The 22,118-nt window shown below is 40.7% G+C and overlaps 2 protein-coding genes across 2 annotated transcripts; one reads left to right on the top strand and one right to left on the bottom strand.

The window, feature by feature from the left end:
* Positions 1-7,968: 7,968 nt before the first annotated feature.
* lnp1 (leukemia NUP98 fusion partner 1) lies at positions 7,969-11,150 on the bottom strand. Its single transcript, XM_041040008.1, has 4 exons — positions 10,863-11,150; positions 9,619-9,864; positions 8,740-8,838; positions 7,969-8,432 (listed from the first exon to the last, which is right to left on the bottom strand). The coding sequence occupies exons 1-4, from the start codon at positions 11,046-11,048 to the stop codon at positions 8,265-8,267; spliced, it is 699 nt and encodes a 232-aa protein (XP_040895942.1). The 5' UTR covers positions 11,049-11,150; the 3' UTR covers positions 7,969-8,264.
* A 3,490-nt stretch (positions 11,151-14,640) lies between these two features.
* On the top strand, positions 14,641-22,059 carry tomm70a (translocase of outer mitochondrial membrane 70 homolog A (S. cerevisiae)). The gene is made up of 12 exons (XM_041040006.1): positions 14,641-14,955; positions 16,438-16,611; positions 17,373-17,499; positions 17,606-17,715; positions 17,806-17,954; positions 18,471-18,678; positions 19,133-19,267; positions 19,402-19,509; positions 19,656-19,772; positions 19,939-20,036; positions 20,128-20,250; positions 20,332-22,059. The coding sequence occupies exons 1-12, from the start codon at positions 14,722-14,724 to the stop codon at positions 20,483-20,485; spliced, it is 1,737 nt and encodes a 578-aa protein (XP_040895940.1). The 5' UTR covers positions 14,641-14,721; the 3' UTR covers positions 20,486-22,059.
* Positions 22,060-22,118: the final 59 nt, after the last annotated feature.

Below are 22,118 nucleotides of genomic sequence, written 5' to 3'. Positions count from 1 at the left end.
TATGGATAATTTATCAAATGTCTAATTGCAACTCAGGAACTACCACTGCTGCTATCTTAATAATCTAAAAAACATTTTTTCTTCTTGCACTACAGCAGAAAACACAGATTTTTACTCAGCACAAATCTGTGTTTATTCTAAATACTGCCTCTATATTACACCAGCAAGTAAAGAATCCTAGTTTCCTTTAAATACAGGTAGCAAATATATCTAAACAAACAAGAAATTTTCATCTCCTATGCACTTTCACATATATTTTAAACAGTGTTCTTCCAGTAGCAGGTATGCAGTATTTTTAGAATGGTTGGCACAAATGAAGGAATAAGAAATGAGAAGGGAAAAGTGCAGGAGTGCCTGCAATTTAGTTAAACAGCATAATCAGACATAATTACTGTGTGTGTGTTGGCGACAGCCCTTTAGTTGACCTTGTGTATGTAGACGGGGAAAGAAAGCTGTTAAAGCTTCAAGAGGCCTGCCCTTTCATCTTTAAACAATGTGAACTTGTCTGCTCCACTGCACTGTACGACAGAGCCGTTTTTCCTTTCTCCTCTGAGTTATACCACTGCTCACCTCATGAACTGACACTGATCACACGTTCTCCTTGGTAATGATTGTTGCCCATCATTTCCTCAACTATTAAAACTGCACCTGATCGATGTGTGCTGTGTTGGCGACAGCCCTTTAGTTGACCTTGTGTATGTAGACGGGGAAAGAAAGCTGTTAAAGCTTCAAGAGGCCTGCACTTTCATCTTTAAACAATGTGAACTTGTCTGCTCCACTGCACTGTACGACAGAGCCGTTTTTCTGTTCTCCTCTGAGTTATACCACTGCTCACCTCATGAACTGACACTGATCACACGTTCTCCTTGGTAATGATTGTTGCCCATCATTTCCTCAACTATTAAAACTGCACCTGATCGATGTGTGCTGCTGTCTGTGGGTGAAGACCAGGCTGACATCATCTGCTGTCTATTCCTACTCTCTCTGAAGGGAGCAAACAAATGTCCAATAAAGGAAATACATGATCATCATCATGATCAAAAACAAACCATTTCAAAGTCAGTCATAGGCTGTGTTGTCTTAGTAAATATGAAATAAGTGTAAACGAGCTTTATACACCTGCCTGAGTCCGCTTAGTACTGAATAATGATTCATAAACTCTGAGAGCGAAGCAGGAGTGTCATCAATAGTGAGCGTGGGATAAGGTGTATGGATGAACTGTCCTTTGTGATGGAGATGACATGTAATACTCTGCCCAGCAACAAAGGGAACCTTTTGAAGGTGGACACACAATACAAACAGATTGTTTCAGATGTTAGACTGAACTCATCTGTGTCAGACGGCCCTTTGCCCGTGCATCCTCTCCAGATTGAGGAAAACACTTCAGTCGTCATGGCAATCACTCCGCCATGTCACTGGAGTGCTGCTTTGACCATCGAGTGTCTGGCTGATTTAATCAACGACAACATCTGTGCTGTCTCGCTTCCAGAGTCAGTCGTTCACACACTTCTTCATGTGAGGGATAAACACACATTTATTATACTTAGTGTTGTAAAGTAGCTGAGTACATTTACTCAAGTACTGTACCTGAGTCCAGTTTTGAGGTACTTGTGCTTTACGGGAGTATTTCCAGTTTATGCTGCTTTTTACACTTCAAATCAAAAGTCAACCAACTACGATGCACTGTAACAGATTAAACTACCCAACAGTGTACAGTTAAATTCATCCCATGTTGAATAACTACAACACTGAAGTACTGCATACATGTTGATGAGTCAAGGATAATGATCATATAATTTTATTATTAATTATTTATATTACTAGTACACTGACTTATTAATACTTTTGTATTTTCCCTGAGTAACACTGGAAATACAGAGCTCTTACATGTTATAGAAGGTTTCTATAAATGGCATTAATGCCTTTCGTACATAAATTATATTAATAAGAATTATACTTTGTCTTTAAAGATTAGGAAATCATTTTATTAAACCACCTACGCAGTAAGAAGACTGAAACCTGTTATAATTCGGACACTGAGATACATTGCACTTTGTGAAATATTAATAATGTTGTATTATGATCTCTGCTGTACATTATTTCTTTAGGTGTTACTGCTCCAGAAGGAATAGAATAGAGTAGAATAGAATAGAGTTTTAGAAGGGGATACAAAATGGTGAGGCTATTTAAATAACTGACCTCAACTGTGTCACACAGTAACTGGCCTTTGAAAGAAATTATATTCTGAGTAACAAAGTCCTCGCTTTGTTATTTGCTCTGACAGAAGCTGTTACGTTTATGAATACATACTGTACAGCCTGCTAAAATCTCACTAAATACCTCAGCATGAGATAACTCCGCCAACAAGTTTTCCTTCTGAGATTATGAGATGTGAAGAATCAAAGGAGAGTTTGTGGTTTACTGAGCCTCTAGACGTAAACTTCAGTCCTCACCATAGAAGCTCACTGTATGGACACGTTTATGATTTTTTTGGGGGGGTATATAGACAATAAGTTTCTTTGTGAGTAGCATAAAGCTACTGTACAAGATACAGTAGCCTTGAATCCCTTCATAACAGAGAGAAAAAGGGGGGGTCTTACCCAAGTATATTTGTTTCTGGAGATGAAAAGTTGCTGGAAGTATTTTCAACCACAGAAATCAAAGCATCCTCATTTTGTCTTCATACCAATCATCTTCCGGTGGCAGATAAGAAAGTTTTCTCCTCTGTTCTTCAGCAAAACACGAAGTAAACATCAGCTCCCTCCTGAGACCCCGCAGCCTCCAGACCAGACTCGTTTCACAACCTTTTTTTTCTCATTTTTCCGACTCCAAACAGCCCAGAGTCTTTACTCCACAATGAACCATCCCATTGGATGACTGAGGGGAGCCGACGTCATCAGTCCGTGCTGTAATTGGCTGAAGTCCACGTCAGTCTCAGGTGTCCACGTGTGCACTTTCACTCCGCCTGCTCGTGCTCGGCTCGGTCCCTCCCTGCGCGGAGGAAACCGCTACTTTCCATCCAGCCAGGGCAGGCCGGGACGGGACAAGACCTCCAGCACGTACACGCACCGGGACGTCCTTATCTTCAGGAGGCTTGGTCCCTCAGTCTCAGTTATAATGACAGAAGTGTAATGCAATGTTGTACTGAAGTGTTAACTCCGCACACCCTGAACTGTGACAGTCCGAGTGTGTGAAGCAAACAACTGGCAGAGTCTGAAATAATTATAATAATTATAATATAATAAATGCCAAAAAGTGATCAGCATTTTCTTTTACTTATTTGGATTTTTCACATTTCATGTATTAACTGTAAGTAACTATAGTAATGAACTAGTAACTGTTCATTCAAAGTTCTTGTGAGAAAATTCTATTTATATTTTAAAGACTTTATTTTGATGGCCTTAAAGAAATAGTTCAATATTTTGGAAAACACGCTGAGAGTTAGATGAGGAGATTGATACTACTCTCATATTTGTTCAATAATTATTATGTTACAGCCAAGTGGGGAGTTGTAGGTTTCAGCAGTGAGGATCACTTCCGCGTTCAAAAAGCTGCAGTTCCTCGGCTGCCGCTGGGGCCTGGCTCCAGAAGGGAGCAATTCTCCATTGACCCCCATATTAAAATAGCCAACTTTACAGCCTAAGAAAACATATTTACAGCCTGGTACATTTTTTGGTTTTGGTCTCTATTGATAGTTTCTACCTCCGTGAACACGGGGGGGTTACGTTGAGTGACAGCTCCATAGACAGGCACTGGCAGTTAGCTCTTTGCTAAAGCATCGGCTGGGCTAGGCGGCTACATCCAGAGGCCTCCGGCTACCTCCAGCTGCTGACAGGGTCTGCAGTGTCCGTGTTTATTTGCCAATGTTCGGATAGGTTTTGTGACAATATGGCTTGTTGTAGTGTGGACTGTACTAACCGACCGTCGAAGGAGGCTGTGTTGCAGGTTTTTCGGTAAGTAAATTTCTCACTATTTTACCTGGATGTTTGCACTAATTAGCATGTATTAGCATATTTTGCCGCTGGCTTATGACTTAATTGCCGATCTGCTGATACAGATAGAGGACCGGAGCAGCTAATGTTAGGAACGCTGTTGCGGTGTGTTCCGTGCTCTCAGAGTCCGTTTATTGCGGGAATACTAGGCTACAATTTTATTTGGTCTCATTTTTCTGGTTAAAAAGTTCGACATTGCATGGACAGAGCAGCTCCGTCAGTAAGCGGCTGCGGTTTGTGTGCTGCTGTAACTGTAAGTGGATAGTGGATGGAAATAGCGGTAAAAGCCGGTAAATATTAAATATTGCTCCGAGCTAAGTGGGCGGATTCTCGGCGGGCTGACCCGTAGAGTAACCGCCTCTCCGCCAAATATGGAAAGTGCACTCCCACTAAAATCCAACATGGCGCAGCTCATATGCCCATGGTTTGGTCACAAAACCGACTCCCCGAAACCAATGGGTGACGTCACGGGTGCTACGTCCATGTCTTATACAGCCTGTGGTTACAGCCAGTAGCTTAGTTTGGCATAAAGACTAGAAACAGGGGAAACAGCTCCACCCAAAGGTAGTCAACCAACACCTCTTAAGCTCTCAGATTCACACACTAAATTCAAACTGAAAAGTAAACTATGAATTCAAACTGAAACGTAAAAACGTTTGTCATTTTACTGGGGATCATGTCCAGGACTCTCTCTTAGTTGACATACAGTATGAGTATCCATCTTCTTGAATCTTGGAAAAGAGGAAAATAATGATATTTCCCAAAGTGTTGATCTGTTTCTTTAAAGTAGTCAACTTTAATCATGTTGAGTCCAAAAATGCTATAATCAACATGAAATTCCAGCCACATTTAGCTTTTAAAAGTAGAATTAAAAGTCCTCTACCAGATATCCCCCAAAATATAGCTACAGCACAGTACTCACAGTATCTGCTTTAAATTTTCATGTAAAGCACAGATTAACTCACAGAGCAGGAGATATTGTTACGGTTAAACACTGAATTAGATGTAGCGCCACCTTGAGCATTTAAAACAGACACATTTTGATCTTTATAAACAGAGGTGTAACTAACAGCCCTGAAGATGGCTGCTTTCCTGTCAGGTTTGTCAGTGACAGGGCTTTGAAATTGCACATGCTGACTTACCGACACACCTAAATGGAATGGAGCCATCATTAACATTAGTTACACCTGTGTTTTTACTGTCAAGTCTTGAGAAAGATCTCTTATAGTATTGCCATTGTTATTATAAGATTTGAACCCCATGATCTTTGAATATTGTTATTACTGGTCTTTTGATGGGCTGCAGTGATGTAAGCATAATTAAATGTGATAACTACTGTAAATTATATATTAAAGCACAGAAAAGTGTATGTTAGTTGAAAGCAAACCAAACCACATTTAGCAAGGGAGTGTCACATCAGTGTGTCTTTATTCAAGAATTAAAGACCACAGCCGTCACAGGAAAACAGAGCTGTGTGCAACCAGTATGTTCTCAGGAGAACAGTGAACATAGCAGCTGAAGGCTGATGCTACTTACCCTAACCCTAACGTCTTGGCAGTGTGAAGCTGGCGTTACACAGTGTTTTTATTTAGTTTGGGGTATGAGTAAACATCCTCTTAAAATGTAGGACGGCAACAAAATGTTTAATAGGTCACATATGAAAGACAGTCCAAATTCCAGGTTTTTAACTCATAGAGAGGACAGTAAGTATAGTTTAAATAGACTCAGATAGTCATTTACCAGGATTCACCAGGTTAGTGACTGAATTAAGTACAGCTAAATATACAGTAGGAGTAAAATTAAATAAAAATTATAATGTAGTATTCAATGTGCTATACACCAAAAGACAACTATTTATATTTTTAAAAGATAAATTTATGTACATGCACTCCAGTTTTGTCGGACATGTAGCACATGCTGTAAACTCTCATTTGACAGTTGACATGCAACACAACAGAGATGCTCGAAAGCTCAACAGCATAGAGACAACAGTCGACTCACATGCAAAATAATTCACATGCAAAACAGAAACACAGGTAAGGCAGGAGGACGGAGCAGGTGGAAAACTGGGCATGACAGATGAGCTCGGAGGAGTTCACTTGTATAACTTCAGAGAAAAGATTATTAATACAGGTATAAAACATGTAGGTGCACTCACTCACCTTCAGATTAGCAAAGCTAGTCGCCATGAAGCAGTGAGTAGTATTATTATGTCCCTTCTGAAGATAATGTGTAACACTATATCTTTCTTATCAGACAAAGCGGAGATATTTTGTGTTTTCAAATTATTCATTTTTCCAAAGAAAAGGGAAAACTCATCCACCATCTGTTCAAGATCTGTTTAAAGGAACAGTTCGACATTTTGTTAAATATGATTATTTACTTCCTTGTCAAGACTTAGATGAGAAAACTGCTAAATATCAGCAGCTGGTTGGCTTAGCTTAGCATAAAGACTGGAAACAGGGGGAAACTACTAGCCTGGCTCTGCCCAGATGAAACAAAGTATGCGTATTTTCCAAAATGTCAAAATACTAAGGTTAACTAAGGTTAATGAGATGTGCAAAAATGCAAATAATAATTATCATTATTATTATTGTTTGTAGATAAAATCTGTTTCACATAACTGCAGGTTCAATGCAGCTTTTTTTAGACACATGAAATTTGGACAAACCCTCTCACATTTATATCATATATAAATAGTGTGAGACCAAATTACAATCTTTCTCGCTCCTGTTAATGACTTAACTTTCATAGAGTTCCCAGTGCCCTCCCTCTATTCCCTTGAGTAGATGAGTTATTATTAGAGTCTCCTTCATAAAAACTGTTTTGATGAAACCCTCATACAATATGTTTGTCCCAGGTGTTCAAGCAGAAGGACTGAGGTGTGGTGGAGGTCTTGGGGTCAGTGGGTCACACGGGCATGCAGGCATGGCAAGTGTAGGTGCAGGACCGTCACGGGACTGTGGTGCGGGACGATGGCCAGTAGAGGGGCTGCAGCATGGACACATGGATACGACATGTGGGACACGTTTGTTTCTTCCACAGCCACGTTTCCATGCACTGAAACACATCATGTAAAATGCATTGTTACATCTACTGCATCTAATCTTCGTCCAGGCTGAATGTTTATGGTTTCTGCACGTATTGATTTCTCCGACTGATGCCAGGAGGTAATTTCCATCCTGCTGACGTGCAGTAAGCATATGCACAACAGGATAAACAGTGGCCTGACCCTGAGCTGTGAGGACACTGTTGTCACATGTTTTGCTCTATTATCGAAGGAGCGTTGTTACAAAAGTCCAGTCAGTTTCCTCTGGCCACAAAGTTAGAAAGCAGGTAAAATCCAAAGTAGGTACGTTTAAAGTTGAGAATTTATTTCCTTGATTATATATTGACTTTTTAAAATTTGCTACAACATAGAATACACTGAAATTATAACTGAGCACAAAAATACAATAATTCTGGACTTCATTAAAATAACTTCCAAGCAATCAAACTTCAAACATCGTCCTCAGACCCTATAGTGTATAATGTGACTGGAAACAGTAAAAACCACAACAGCTGAGACACACTAATTAAATCTACAGTATGTGCCATATTAAAATTATATTGTGTTGCTGCTATGCTGAAAATATTCTCCTTGTGTGATATTTAAAACCATCTGATGAATGAAAGATATTGGTTAGATTGTCACCCAGTAACAAACTGGGAGTCATAACTGAACATGAAGTACCATAACATCACCTATGAAAAACTGTGAAGCAAATATTTTACAGTGTACGCCTCGTTTATAAACATGGTTATATGTAGAGGCACATACTCTTTGCCAGTGTTAAAGTAACATATATTTCAATATGGCAGCAGGTAAATAAAAGTTAATTCAATCAGGAAACTTCAAGTACCAGTAATTCAAACTACTTCGTTAGTTTTGCCTAATAAAAATTTTAAAACAGTCCTAAAAATCCAAGGCTTTTTCATTCATTTCATGGGCTTTAATTTATGAACGCTCACTTATGAATGCTCCCAGATTTAGCTTTTGACACTGAGGAGAAAGAGTTATGACTCCACGACTGACATAGCAATAGGGCCCACAGGGCAGTTTCAAAGACTCAGGTCAGGCACAGTCAAAGCCCTGAGAGTTGAACACTCGAATCACTTCAGTGTCACACCACATAGTAGTAAAAGCACAGGAAACAATCCTGATGTTTGGCCCATGGGTGCAATGGGTCCTCCATCTTCTCAAAACGAGTCTCCTCCTTCCACAGAATGATATCAGCGATGTTTCCGCAGGGAAAGTTGACGACGGGGTGTGTGTTGCTCCTTCTCCGTGGAGATTGGTCCGTCTACCGACTTCCTCCTCTCATCCGAGAGTCTCCTCACCTGACAAACTGCTGCCTCGCTGCTGCTGCGGGGCCGACACTGCTCTAACCTCCGAGCCGCCTTTCAGCACCCACCAAACAGAGACATCGTGATCAGTAAGTGTCAAGTCTTCAGTCCACAAGGAAGCTGTCAGTGTGCTCCATGCTTCCACAGAGACAGGTTTACATAGTTTGTTCTTCATATCACTTCACATCATGCATGTTCGGGAATGAGCGGCCTTCATGCACCATGGTTATCTGATATCTGACATGCTGGGACTGGAGTGAATAAGTGACGACTCCTTTGCAATGGGAAGTTCGGGGCAGTGGAACAGCGTAGAGGAGACATGCAATCATGCGGTAAATCTGACTCATGAAAGATGTTTTACCTCTTTGTGGAAGCGGTGTGTACAGTGCTGCTCTTGAACTCCACCATTTTTACGCATGTCCTCATGGCAGATCAGGCACAACTTGTCGTCGTCGTCATTCTGTAAAAGAAAGCCGACTTTAACAGTGCGCTCAGCTTCTCACCAAAATGAATTCCAATACTACAGTAACAACGTTTTTAGAGTATTTATGTCATATATTAACAGTCTTAGTGCTGTCTTATTGTACTGTTATCATACAACCTCAGTTCACTGTAAATCATTTGGATGTTTAGTCGTCAGATGTCTGCTGGTTTGAACTTGATGGTAAAGCACAAACACAGAGCTTTTATTTTGAAAGCTTTGCTAGATACGATCCAAATGATGTGAACAATGAATAATCAAATAATTCATACACTGTCTGTGTGTGGCAGCAGATACAGAACAGATGCTCTAAAGATGTGGGTGACAAATGTAATTAACCTAAACCCTGTACTGTAGAGTTCAGGTACACTGATCTCTCAAATCAGAGGGTGCAGGTTAATGACAAAGAACAAAAACTTGTAATCATAGAGATAGAAGCTGGAAAGATGAAAAACAAAACCCATAATTACAGTGTATTAAATGTTAATACTAAAATACCCAAATTGAAAAGCTGAGGTGATCTAGACACTTATAACTGAATAATATGATCTTCTGGGACATGGCATGCAGTTCACACCTGTCCGTGATTCTGTCAACACACTATGGTAATACACTTTTTAATTCTCTCTAAGAGCTCCTTAATCTTTAAGAGCTGAGTGCACCAAACCTGATTGGACCTGATTGGCACACTGGTCTCGTAAAGAAAACTATTTTTAAAAATGCTTGAATTTTCGTTAACCTTTCGTTACTGTTGCTCACCGGTGGCACGGTCCTCTTATCACGGACACAGAATCTCTTATCGAATGACTCTGTGAGCTCTGGGATCGTGGTGATGCGGTTCTCTGGGATGGCTGATTTTGGACGGCTGTTGTCATCTGAGGAGGCACGACGAGCTCTCTGGTGGGGTCTGACCTCCGCCTTCTCCTCTTTTGTCTTGACGTGGCTGGGAGATGGCGCCATTGCCGCTGCATGGAGCTTGTTCAGCTTCATGGCATCTAATTGTGCCTGCAGATCACAGGGAGAAAGACGAAAAGTGTCATTACAAACATAACTTACTTGACCTCACTGAATAAAACGTAGCTGAAAGTAAAACGATAGTGACCAATTTCCATGTTTCTCATGTTTTAGCTAAAAATGCAAAGAGCAGTGAACCAGACAGAGGACTCTCCTGAGCCTCTGTCTGTGAATGGGGTTAATCACTCACTCGCTAATATCCTTAAGTAACATGTTAGCAAAGTACGCACCTAATTATAGTTGGTCTCTTGACTCAGGAAAGTCATGTTCATTTACACAACAGCAGTAATCTGATTATCACACTTTTATGTTGCAAAACCGGGATGCTGAGGGTACAGGCTGGTGTGAGGTGAATATTCTGATCTGTTCTACTCATCGATTATTGTTGTTTGGTTTGACTGGACATAGAAGTCGATCTGTATGAGCACGTCTCTCCTCACATGGATAAATGAATCAAATGTATGTAAGGGAATCCGTCACATGCATACAGAATATATCAACTCCCAGAAGCAACGTGAATTCGGCTTCACACACTCATTGCTCATCTCTCGGGTTTAACTGTGTGCTGGGGAAACATCATGTACTTGTGCATCATGAGACATTATTGATGTGAAACTGGCGGAGGCAAATCACATTCAGGACATGTTATTACTAAACAATATAACAGACCTACATAGTCTGCATAGTGCTCATACCGACGTGTGGGTTTTCCATGTCTGCAGAGTACACTGTATACATGCATTAATCTACTGTGATTGGCTGACAAAATATTCTTTAAATAAAAACATGCTTTCTTCATGGTTCAACTTTAGTCTTTGAATAAGCTGTACATAACTTTTAGTTCATATGGATACGTACAGTAATTTTAATGACAATAATTAATTTATAAGTGTGAAATTCAGAGTGTGTGGCTGCTGTTTATATGTCAGTGCAAATACATGTTGAACACAGTCATATGCTTGTATTCATTTAATGCTGGGGGTCCTTACCACAGTTGGAAGTGATGCTCTTCGATCAACATGTGCTTTTGCAGATCTTCGGAAACTGCGTTTTCTGTCTCTGGCGTGTCCGGTTTCTGCTCCGTGGCCCCAGTAACTACTCATCCATTTTGTGAAGTTACCGTCGTCGTCCTCGTCATTGTCCATTATAATAGCAGGCAGGAGCCTGAGCGACATGATGGATTTGTACTGGGAGGGAGCCTCTTGGTGCACCAAGTCCTGCTACGACAGATGAAAGTGTGATCCCAGCTGAGTGGTACAGGGAGTGAAGACAACGCTGAGCTGACCTACTAAGCTTCCAACTGGCTGGCTGCTCTACTACTGAACACTGTCCCACAACACAAAGGTAACTTACTTCAGTTAGATCCCTCTGGTGCCTCTGGTGTAGTTGGGTTATTCTTGGATGATCCAAAAATAAACTGCAGAGCTTTTGGTCAAGTCTTTAAATAAGTGAATCCCCTATAATCTATTTAACGTCGCTGGTAGAAAGTAAAAATGGAGGTGATGGGAATAAACAGGGAGGCAGGGAGGAATGGCTAGTATTTTGGCACCGGTTGGGTGATGTGACCACTGCTTTTAATCTTTCCATTACAGTCATGGGCCTGGGGGTAGACAACTGAAACTCCAATTTCCCCATACTTTCCACTGGCTGAGTACATCAAACCTGTCAATAATTATGGAGTGCAGGCATCTCTGTCTACTGCTGTGTGCTGTGAGCCTGGGGCTTGTGTAATGCAGGACAGAGGAGGGCCATATCTTTTTATATTACACGGGGCACTACTGGATCAGATTTTCTTTTTTGTTGTTTGTGTTTTTTGTCAAAAGCAAAAAACATATGAAACGTATGTAAAGTGCTCTTCTCACACGTGAGAAATTCAACAGTACAAGTTAAGCAGCTAGAAAAGCAACAGTGGCACAAACGTACAAAAACAATCATACACCCTGTTCATTGATTTGCTTTTGATCATATCAAAGGTATAATTTAGCATTTGAATAGAAAATCTGACATTGCAAAATTATTCTGCCACATATTTGTGTTTCCTCTGGCTCAGCATCTGCCCAGTTCCTCGACCCAAGTCTGTCTCACATAAAGCATGACTGTCACATGGCACTTCCACATCTGGACCAGTTCTTCCTGGCTGTCAGCCAAAACTGGAGGATAGCAGTCAGAATCAGCCCAGATGTGGAGGTGAATGGGTCAGGCTGGGACCAGGCATATGTTGGGCCAGAAGGTTCATTTTGCTATTTGGATTATTAGTCATAGTGAAGTATCCACATATCTGTTGTGTTCATTAGAGGCAGCCGACAGGAAACTGAAACAGGCTGTACTGAACATGCTATTTAAAGTTACAGAACCCTGTTGTCCCACTGTTCTGACTTGTGTGGCCCTAAATTTTTGTACGTATGTGTAACTATTATAACACTTATTTTTCATGCATCACAACATTGGAATGGTGTATAAACTGCTAAGGTAAATATTAGATAACCACTTTTTAAAAATGTTTATGGTCAAAAACAGCAGTGCAATAGATGTAAAACTTTCCTTCACACCTTCACCAACTGAAAGGATCAAAACGCTGCTAATCATCTCAGAGACCTGAGGCTCAGAGGGGGAGGGCTTATCCTGGCAGGCACCGTTATGAGATGTTGATGCTGTGTTGTCATGTAACCTCAGATCTTGAGTGAGAATAAGATTACTGTAATCTGTTGTTTTTCCAAATCCAGGAGGCAATTAAGGTCGCACTTGACCACGAATATAAAAAAGTATGCTTTATATGTGCCTGCATGACCCTTGATTAAACAAATCTTCCATTCAAATAATCCAGTAATACTTAGGCTATGTCTTAAATGTTGTTGGGAGGGTGGAGGATGAAACTTGTGAATGAAGAGACAGGCTGTTGTGATCCAACTCCAGCAGTGAATCCCCATTGACTGATTGACTTAACTTGCTTTCTATCAATGTCTATAAAAGTATTACAAAAAAGTACTTTCTAGAACCCAGACCTGTCAGCTAGAAAACTAACAACAACAAACTGTATAAATTAAAATGTACCAGCATGAGCCTTCTGACGTTAACCAGATTAGATGATCTAACTTTAGTTAATTTAGTATTAATGTAAGGTAAATCTATAAAGATTTTTCAAATAGCCCACTACCACTTCTCTAAACATCTCACAGCATTATAAGAGCATGGATGCATGTCAGTGGCCACAGGTTACCAGGTGACAGGGGCTAAAACTAAGCCAGGCTGTGCTGACAGTAGCAGACATGTTTTACAGGAATAACAGACAGAGTCAGGAATAGCTCGAAGATCAGGCATCCTTACTATAACCTCTGTCAGTAGGCCTTTTCACCTTTGTAAAGTAACAGTATGTGTTGGGTCATGAAAGGGAGTTTCAGTGTAGGTAACACACAAACACACACACTGTAAAAGGTTATTGTGTCTCATCACGTGTTGTAGTTTAGTGGCAAAATTGATTTTATGGCTTTTCAAAACAAGCTACTGTGTTAGTGCAGAATTGATTATTTTGAGAGAAGCAACACATTTTAAGCTACTAATAAAAATACGCGCAATTTTCGTATATATTAAATTCTTAATTTAGTATAAATGATAAATCAAAACACATTAATAAACTGCAGAAACTGTTTTTTTTATTTGGCACAACTCCAAGAACAGAATGAAACAACAGATACCTGAAACATTGGGTTACAATTAACAGTGTGTGCTTGAATTTTAGAACACCTCATGAGGGAACAGTTGTCCTATCAAAGGTCTGTGTTACTGTAAGGACAGGGCTCTTTATTACACAAACTTCACTCTAACCAGCTGAATACAGTTGACTTTGAAAACTGTCCAGTGCTGGTCGCTGTTTGGGAACAGATGGCCTTAGGCACAAATTGAGTAGTCAGGCTCCAGCACTGTCCAGACAGACAGAGCAGCACTACACTCTGAAATGGGACAGAGAGGAGACTGAACCTGGCAAAGATACAAACACAGAAACACAGTGTCAGACGCGTATGATAAATCCGCACTGACCAGGATAAAATGTAGAGTGATGGTGTTGGGGTTGAAAAAACCCACGCAGTTTGAACAGACGTTAACCTTCACTATTGAAATACATTACACTGCATTGCAGCATTGTCTTTTTGTGACATCAGTAAGTCGTTTCCACAATGTCTTTCAACAAACAAGAATGTATATGTGCAGAGGTGCACAAGAGTGGACGCAAGGATTCAGTGAGAGAGTCAGCAGCACTGCCACCTAGCGGCTGCACTCGCCCTGCACAACACACACAAATAACCAAATTTTCAAGCTTCAAAAACATCATAAATTTGGCCCGATTTTATTTACGTTAATTGATATTTGATCACTTAACTGCAAACTAAATGGTAAATCTGGTAGCATGTAGTATATCAGGATGAGTCCACTGGTATATTTTAATGTATTTCATTCTTATAACCAGTCTTCTCTATAAAATATTTCAGTTACTGTATTGAACAATTTCTCGTGTAAATACAGATATAGATACATGACATACATTTTACATTTTACACTGCCCTTCACAGCACACTGTAACTTAAACTACAGACTGCTGTGGGCAATATTGGCCTGATTGTGATTTCTCTAGTCTCATTTAACCTGCTTCTTAGTTGCTCAGAGATAATGTTTGGACTACAAAATACCACGGTAGTACTACAACTACGCACGGCACATGGCTTGTCCTCCAGTATCCCATGATCCCCTGCGGTGTGCTTTTGACCTCGCGGAGCACGGGAAGAAGAAGCGGCTCTTGCTCACGCTGTCTGGTGGTGGTACTGTGGCTGGCTAACCATTGCTCTGTAGTACATTATGGCTGCTTCAAAGCCAGTCGAGCCGCAGTCCGGGACTGGACTACCCCGCTGGCAGCTGGCACTGTTAGTCGGGACTCCCATCGTGCTGGGAGTGGGGGCGGTTTACCTCTGGAACCGCAGCAGGACGAAGGAAAGGAAAGGGACCGGGGAGCGGAAAACACCAGAAGGTAGCGCCAGTCCCGTGCAGGGCCAAGACGGCGCAGCTCGAGCCAGTCGAGAGCAGGAGAACATGGTAACGTTGCTGTTGTCTGGAGGCTCCTCGTGCTTCTGCTTTTAATGTGACGCGCACACAACATTAGCATGATGTGCTTTTGTTTAATGCATACGCTTTAATGACTAAACCTATCACTGCCGTGCAAGTGCGGTCAAGGGCACCTAACGTTACTGACGCTGTCAGTGACAGCTACCTTCACCAGAGCAAGGCCGATAGCGACCATGATAGCAACCGGCTCATCGGAGGTGGATTAGCCAACATTAACTGCTAGCTAGCTGTTTCGTAAGCCAACGTCAAGGGAGCGAGCTAGGTTAGTTAGGTGAACTAGCCTGGCCGCAGATGTATAACATTACGCTTCTGTAAAGCAAAAACAATAGATATACAGTGGAAAAGTCCAGCAGATTAAATGTCCATAATAATAACAGACATAGGTATACGCATGTAGGACCGATATGACGAGCTTTTAACCGGCCTTAATTGCACAACTGTGTAATGTTTTGATCATGCTAGCTAACGTTATCTTCTCAGAAAGTCAAATGGGGCGGGGATGGCTGTCATTGAAACCAGACTGATCAGACTGATTTGAAGCAGTCTGTTTTATTCGGTAGTGTAACAGGCTGTAGGGGGCCTGTCATATAATTTACTTTTGGTTGCCATGCATGAGTAATGGGCAAATCTGATTCGCATAGTTAGCGTTACTCTCTAATAGTTCATTGACAGTTCACGGTCCAAACGTCTGTGTTACCTTTTTGGGAGACATTTTACTTTCACTTTCAAATGTTTCAAACGTATTAAAGTATTCAACTATGTTCAAGCTACGTTAGGACTGTAGCAAACATTTTACCCAGCCTTAGTTTAGAGGCAGTGCTTGCAGGTATATTGTCAGGGAGAGCTGTCACTTTCTTGTTTGAGTGTGCCTGTTTTTTATCCCTCCTGATGTAAAGTGCATGCTCCCTCATTGATGTTTTGAGTAATTATGGCCTCCATATGTTAAATGAAAGCACACTGTGTAATTATAAGAATTATTTTCCTAGTATGATACATTTCAGGCATTGGGTTATGTTAATACGAAGTCATTCATTTGGTGTTACCACAAGTATGCCAGCGTTGTGCAGGCATCCCAGTTCATTACAGTTTCTAAGGCTCAAAGCATACTCAAAGCACACTCTGGGAAGATCACCATTATACCTTTCCTGTTTGTTCATGTATATCCATGAATGTTTGCTTTACATTATTATTTTAAGTTCACCATACAGTTAATGTGTTCCTGTAGACATAGTTGTTGTAAATGGTTTCTGTGCACCTTTGGCTTGTCAGTTGTATTGCATTCAGTCCCAGGCACATGCATGCATTTCACTTGAAAAGCCTATGGCAGTGTAAGATGCTGGGTGATACTTAATTATGTGGATAAACGGTCTTTTGGCTTTTTAATCCTTGATCCAGTCCACAGGGGAGTGTCTTTAATCAATAAATGTTACCCTCTCTCTCTCTCTTATTTAGAGCCCCTTGGATCGGGCCCAAGCAGCAAAGAACAAGGGCAACAAGTACTTCAAGGCTGGCAAATACGAGAATGCCATCCAGTGCTACACAGAGGCCATTGCTCTCTGTCCCACAGAGCAGAAGGCTGATTTATCAACATTTTACCAGAACAGAGCAGCAGCCTATGAACAGCAGGTTGGCACCATCTTCCTTTAATCTGTGCAGAGGTTGTGTTTTTTTGTTTATTTGTCAGCAGGATTACTCAAAAGTACTGAACAGATTTGCACCAAACTTGGTGGAGGGATGGGCCATGGGCCAGGAAAGAACCCATTAAACTTTGGGGCAAATCTGCTTAAAGGGGCATATCTAGGAATTTTAGATCACTTTCCGTAACATTGCAAGATAGGGTATTGGCAGAGGAGTGCACTCTATTGAGGGCCGTTCTAGTTGTTATTGTGAAAGACCTGCTCACAGAGCTTAATAAAACCTCATGAGGTCCTCTGCTCTCTACTGAAAGTGTAATGTTGAAACTCTGATTAATCATTGAACTCTGTAACTGTTTTATGGTGTTGCACATACTGTTTTAAGGATTAGTTTTAAATAGTGGTCTTGAGACGACAACATGACTAAAGTTTTTGGTCTTGCTTTGGAATAAAATCAGTTAGTTTTTGAAAATCTTTCTAGCATGTTGTGCACACCCTTGTCTTTTTTTAATAAAACTATAATTTAGATTTACAGCAATTAGGACAAATGTTTTGCCCCTGGGTTGCTTTATTAAACGACTGTTCATTTTCTAGCAAATCCATTTCCAAATTAATGCAATAAAAAAAACAAATGACACATCTGTTTCTCCACTGCATCTGTAAACCTCCGGGTAGAGGACAGACCTCTGGACCACTGTACACTCAGATACAGATGCTGTTTGGAAGATAATTAATGTAAACCTGTCATTTCAGATGAAGTGGACAGAAGTGGTACAGGACTGCTCTCAGGCCGTGGAGCTAAATCCACGCTATGTTAAGGCTCTGTTCAGGAGGGCTAAAGCTCTGGAAAAACTAGACAACAAGAAGGAGTGCTTAGAGGGTGAGACACTCGTCTTTCTTCTAAAAATGTCCATTTACACGTTTGGCTTAAAATATGTGACACTTATTGATATTATTGTTGGTTTTCTTCCCTGCTTATCTTCCAGATGTCACAGCAGTGTGTATTCTTGAGGCTTTCCAGAACCAACAGAGCATGCTGTTAGCAGACAAAGTACTGAAACAGCTGGGGAAAGAGAAGGCCAAAGAGAAGTACAAGGTATTTGTCCACTTTAAGTGACACGTCTTTCTGTTTTATTTTCCTGAATTGTCACAGTAAACGTGTGGGTTTTAAACTCCTCCTCCGTAGAACCGTGAGCCGATGATGCCTTCTCCTCAGTTCATCAAGTCCTACTTTAGCTCATTCACTGATGACATCATCTCACAGCCCCTGCAGAAGGGCGAGAAGAAAGATGAAGACAAGGACAAAGAGGGCGAGGCAGCTGAGGTCACCGAGAGGTCAGAGAACATGTGATCAGTATCAGTGTTTTTGTGAATTTTGATTTGCTAGGGACGGAGGAGCTGGTGGTATAGAACAGGATCCTGGTAATGAGCCGTAGGAATCTGTGTCCCTGACTGAGTTGTATGGTAAGCAGGACAGTAGGTATTAACCGTATAGTGAAAAATTCTCTCTGGTTAGTGTGAATGAGCCCAGGAAATGTCATGCCTATTGTCCAGTTAGATTTTTAAAATATTAAGAGTAAAGAGTTGATAAATTCCCCTGAGCTTGGTGTTAGGGAAGCACTCACTGGGACATCAAAATCCATAGGATGTGTCCTCAGGGGAGCATGGATGTGTCAGAAAATTTCATGGCATTCCACCTCACTACAGCAAAGGTCAGGGGATGATCAGAGTCATCATCGTTCATAATAAATTATCCACAGGAAATTTCATAGGAGTTTGGCAGAATTGGTAGAACTGGTAGATAAACGCTTTTCCTGATCTGTTTGTTTATTTTTCTCTTCACGTCCTTAGCTCTGGCTACCTGAAGGCAAAGCAGTACATGGAGGAGGAGAACTATGACAAAATCATCAGCGAATGCACCAAGGAGATCGAGTCAGGTGGTCGGTACACTGCTGAGGCCCTGCTGCTGCGCGCCACCTTCTTCCTGCTGATTGGTAACGCTACTGCTGCTCAGCCTGATTTGGACCGGGTAATCAACATGCAGGACGCCAATGTGAAGGTAAGGATTGTTTGATCAGTATGCCTGCTCTTAGTGGAGATTATCAGAGCAGTTCAGCTACTGTAATAGTTAGTACCACTGAAAGGCACTACAAAAACATTGTATAGCCTGTTGCCAGTTCCTTGTAGCTTATGTTAAGGTTCACTTGTATGTGAAGATAATCCTTTGGATTTGGTCATTTTGGGAAAATGTACCATACGAGAGACCAGTCTGTTGTGATAAATTAATCCCATTACTTGACAATCACATCAAGTTCTCAGATAAAATCAGCGACAGTTTGTCACTGAGGTCAAAATATCTTGTCTGAGAAACATCTAGTTATTGGTCTTGACTTCAGTTCATACTTTCTCTCAGTTTGTCTTATAATTTGTGTGCATAAATAAAAATATTCTTCACAGAGAACTCGGAAAGCTACAACCTGACAGGTTCTTCCTCCTTTCTTTAATCTTCCCAGCTACGAGCCAATGCTTTGATCAAGCGTGGAAGCATGTACATGCAGCAGCAGCAGCCTCTGCTTTCTACACAAGACTTTAACATGGCGGCAGAGATTGACACACGCAACCCTGATGTGTATCACCACAGGGGTCAGGTAGGAGGTTCACTTGTTTTGTTTTTGTTGCTTGGTAGTTTAGTGAGTGTCAGACTGTTTTTGCCATAGTGCAAAATGACGGTGGTCATGTTTTATTATACCTCATAACAAATGTTCTCTGTGTTTCTGCTTAGCTGAAGATCCTGTTGGACCAAGTGGACGAGGCAGTGGGAGACTTTGATGAGTGCATCCTGCTCAGGCCGGACTCTGCTCTGGCCCAAGCACAGAAATGCTTTGCTCTAGTAAGTTATCAATTAAACACTGATTAAAAAGCAAGTTTGCCTGAAATTATCTTTTTTTTTTATCCCAAATTTTTTTTTTTACATGTAGCAACCATGCCTGGTACAGTTTAAGTTTATCTGTTTTCCTTTGGTCTTGTGTTCTTCAGTACAGACAAGCATATACTGGAAACAACCCAACACAGGTACAGAAAGCTATGGACGGCTTTGAGGATGTTATCAGGAGGTTCCCAAAGTGTGCTGAGGGCTATGCTCTTTACGCTCAGGTAAGAGTTTCCTTTTCAAACATGATCGGTGCTCGCTGACTATTCATTTGACCACCGTTCAACAAGTCAGTTGTAACACTTTTCATTCAGACAAGAAAGTGGCACCTCTAGATCTCGTTGATGTTCAACATGACCCTACAACTCTGTCGTTCTGTGTTGTTTTAAGGCTTTGACGGATCAGCAGCAGTTTGGAAAAGCAGACGAGATGTATGATAAGTGTATCGAGCTGGAACCAGACAACGCTACAACATATGTCCACAAGGGGTAGATTTTTATTTTCCCCTTCACGGTTCATTCATAATCCAGCTGATTCGTGGAAATAGGACATGTTGGTAATTGTTTAATATGTGTCTAGGCTGTTACAGCTTCAGTGGAAACAAGACCTTGACTTGGGTCTAGAGCTCATCAGTAAGGCCATTGAAATTGACAACAAGTGTGACTTTGCCTATGAAACTATGGGAACCATTGAAGTGCAGAGGTAAGAGCAACAGTTTAATCCAAACCACACATTACAAGTCTTTTTGAAGTGCTTGTAATAACCAGAGGATTTTCTTTTCAGGGGGAATCTGGACAAGGCAATAGAAATGTTCAACAAGGCGATTAACCTCGCCAAGTCAGAGATGGAGATGGCCCATTTGTACTCGTTATGTGATGCAGCGTACGCCCAGACAGAAGTGGCCAGGAAGTATGGGCTGAAACCTCCAACACTGTAACGTCTCTGCCAACTGATCGCCAATCTCAGTCTGCATTGCTGAACATAACTGTGTTAAAAGTGCAAATGTCTGACTTTCTTTGATTTGTCAAAAAAAATGAGTACTGGATAATGTGAGAAAAAGGAAGAGCCCTGAATATATATATATATATATATATATATACTGTGTTTACATCACATTAAAGGGGTTTGTTATCATGGAAAAGAAGGATTTCTATTCACAATCAAACCGAGGCTGCCGGGTCATTGGCTTGGGGGTTGTTTTGGGGGGTGGGCGGGGGGCTTATTCCACTGGCACTTAATTCAACCAGAACATTATGACCTTTTTATTGCTCGGAATAAAGAGAAGGATTAGGTCATCCAGTGAGAAAAACATACATGAATGGCCACATATACCTGTCTAAATTACTCGTAATTATTTAAATAGAGAATTGAAATGTGCACAGTCTGTTGAAACATTTACTGACTTTAAGGCTTCTGTGACACTCAGATCTACAGAAAATACTCTGAGAGCTTTATGTAGTTCTAATGGACTGTTCACTTGTTAATTTATGTTGATCTAAAGTGTTTTTGTCCAGCTACTTCCATATTGTAACATACATTGTCAGTTTTGGATGCAAGATTAAAATTGTAGTCAAATGTCTGTGTTTGTAATGCTGGAATTGATCCCGGGAAACGGGGCAACAGAGAGGTTAGTTTAGTGTGTTCAAGTGTTTTTTTTTAATGATGGGATGGCCTGTTTTCTTTTTTTTATATACTTTGTTCAGCATGTTCACTTTATAAATGTAAATGCATTGCTTGTGCTGTCTTTAACACTAGGAAAGCCCCAACTATAAGATACTTTTGGCAAAAAATTTAACCAGCTTTGTCTTTAGTTTTATGAAAATGTTATTTTTGAATTGCCCGCGTGTCAGGAGATGTCAGTGTTTTTTCCTAGCTCACTTTAAGAAACATGATTTATTTTCTATTTTATGGTAAAATGTTTATTTTCATGCTACATTTGGTTTCATCTTTTGACAGAGTAGACGTAAAGACAGTGATTTTATCTTATTTTTTCTTTCTCTCCTTTTCAAATTATCTTCTCACAACCCCAGGCCTTACTGTTTCCAGCCTACATGCAGCCCTGAGAATCTCTTGGTACAGTGTATGATTTGGTTCTCAAGTAGCATCCATACACTGTAAAAATAAATAATAATAGTAATGTTAAATGAAAAAATAAAAAGCCACCGCTGCTGAATGTTTGTATGTTAGAGACACTTTCAATTTTTAGAAAAACTAAATTGAAACATCCGGCATTCATTCATGTAGCAGCAGTAATGGCTGTATTTCATTGAATGTGTGGTAATACCAAAGAACCAAATCATGCATTCCAGCTGCAGTTGGTGGGGATTACTTCACATCAAAAATCATCTTTCTCAAACTTAAAGAAACAAATGGGGAGTTCATTTGGGAGAAACCTTCAGCAGTTAATCTGCAGATATCCACTGAATTCAGGCTGCTTGATAGAAAGTCAGCGATGTGTATGGTGACCAAAGTGAAAGAATATGAATGCTAATAAAGTTATAATTCCTGGAACGAGTTTCACCTCTGCAAATTTCTTGTAGTTTACAGTGCACAGCGGTGCAATCTGCAGC

Source organism: Toxotes jaculatrix, chromosome 6, assembly GCF_017976425.1.
Source record: "Toxotes jaculatrix isolate fToxJac2 chromosome 6, fToxJac2.pri, whole genome shotgun sequence".
NCBI lineage: Eukaryota > Metazoa > Chordata > Actinopteri > Toxotidae > Toxotes > Toxotes jaculatrix.
This window is presented reverse-complemented; position numbering and strand designations above follow the sequence as displayed.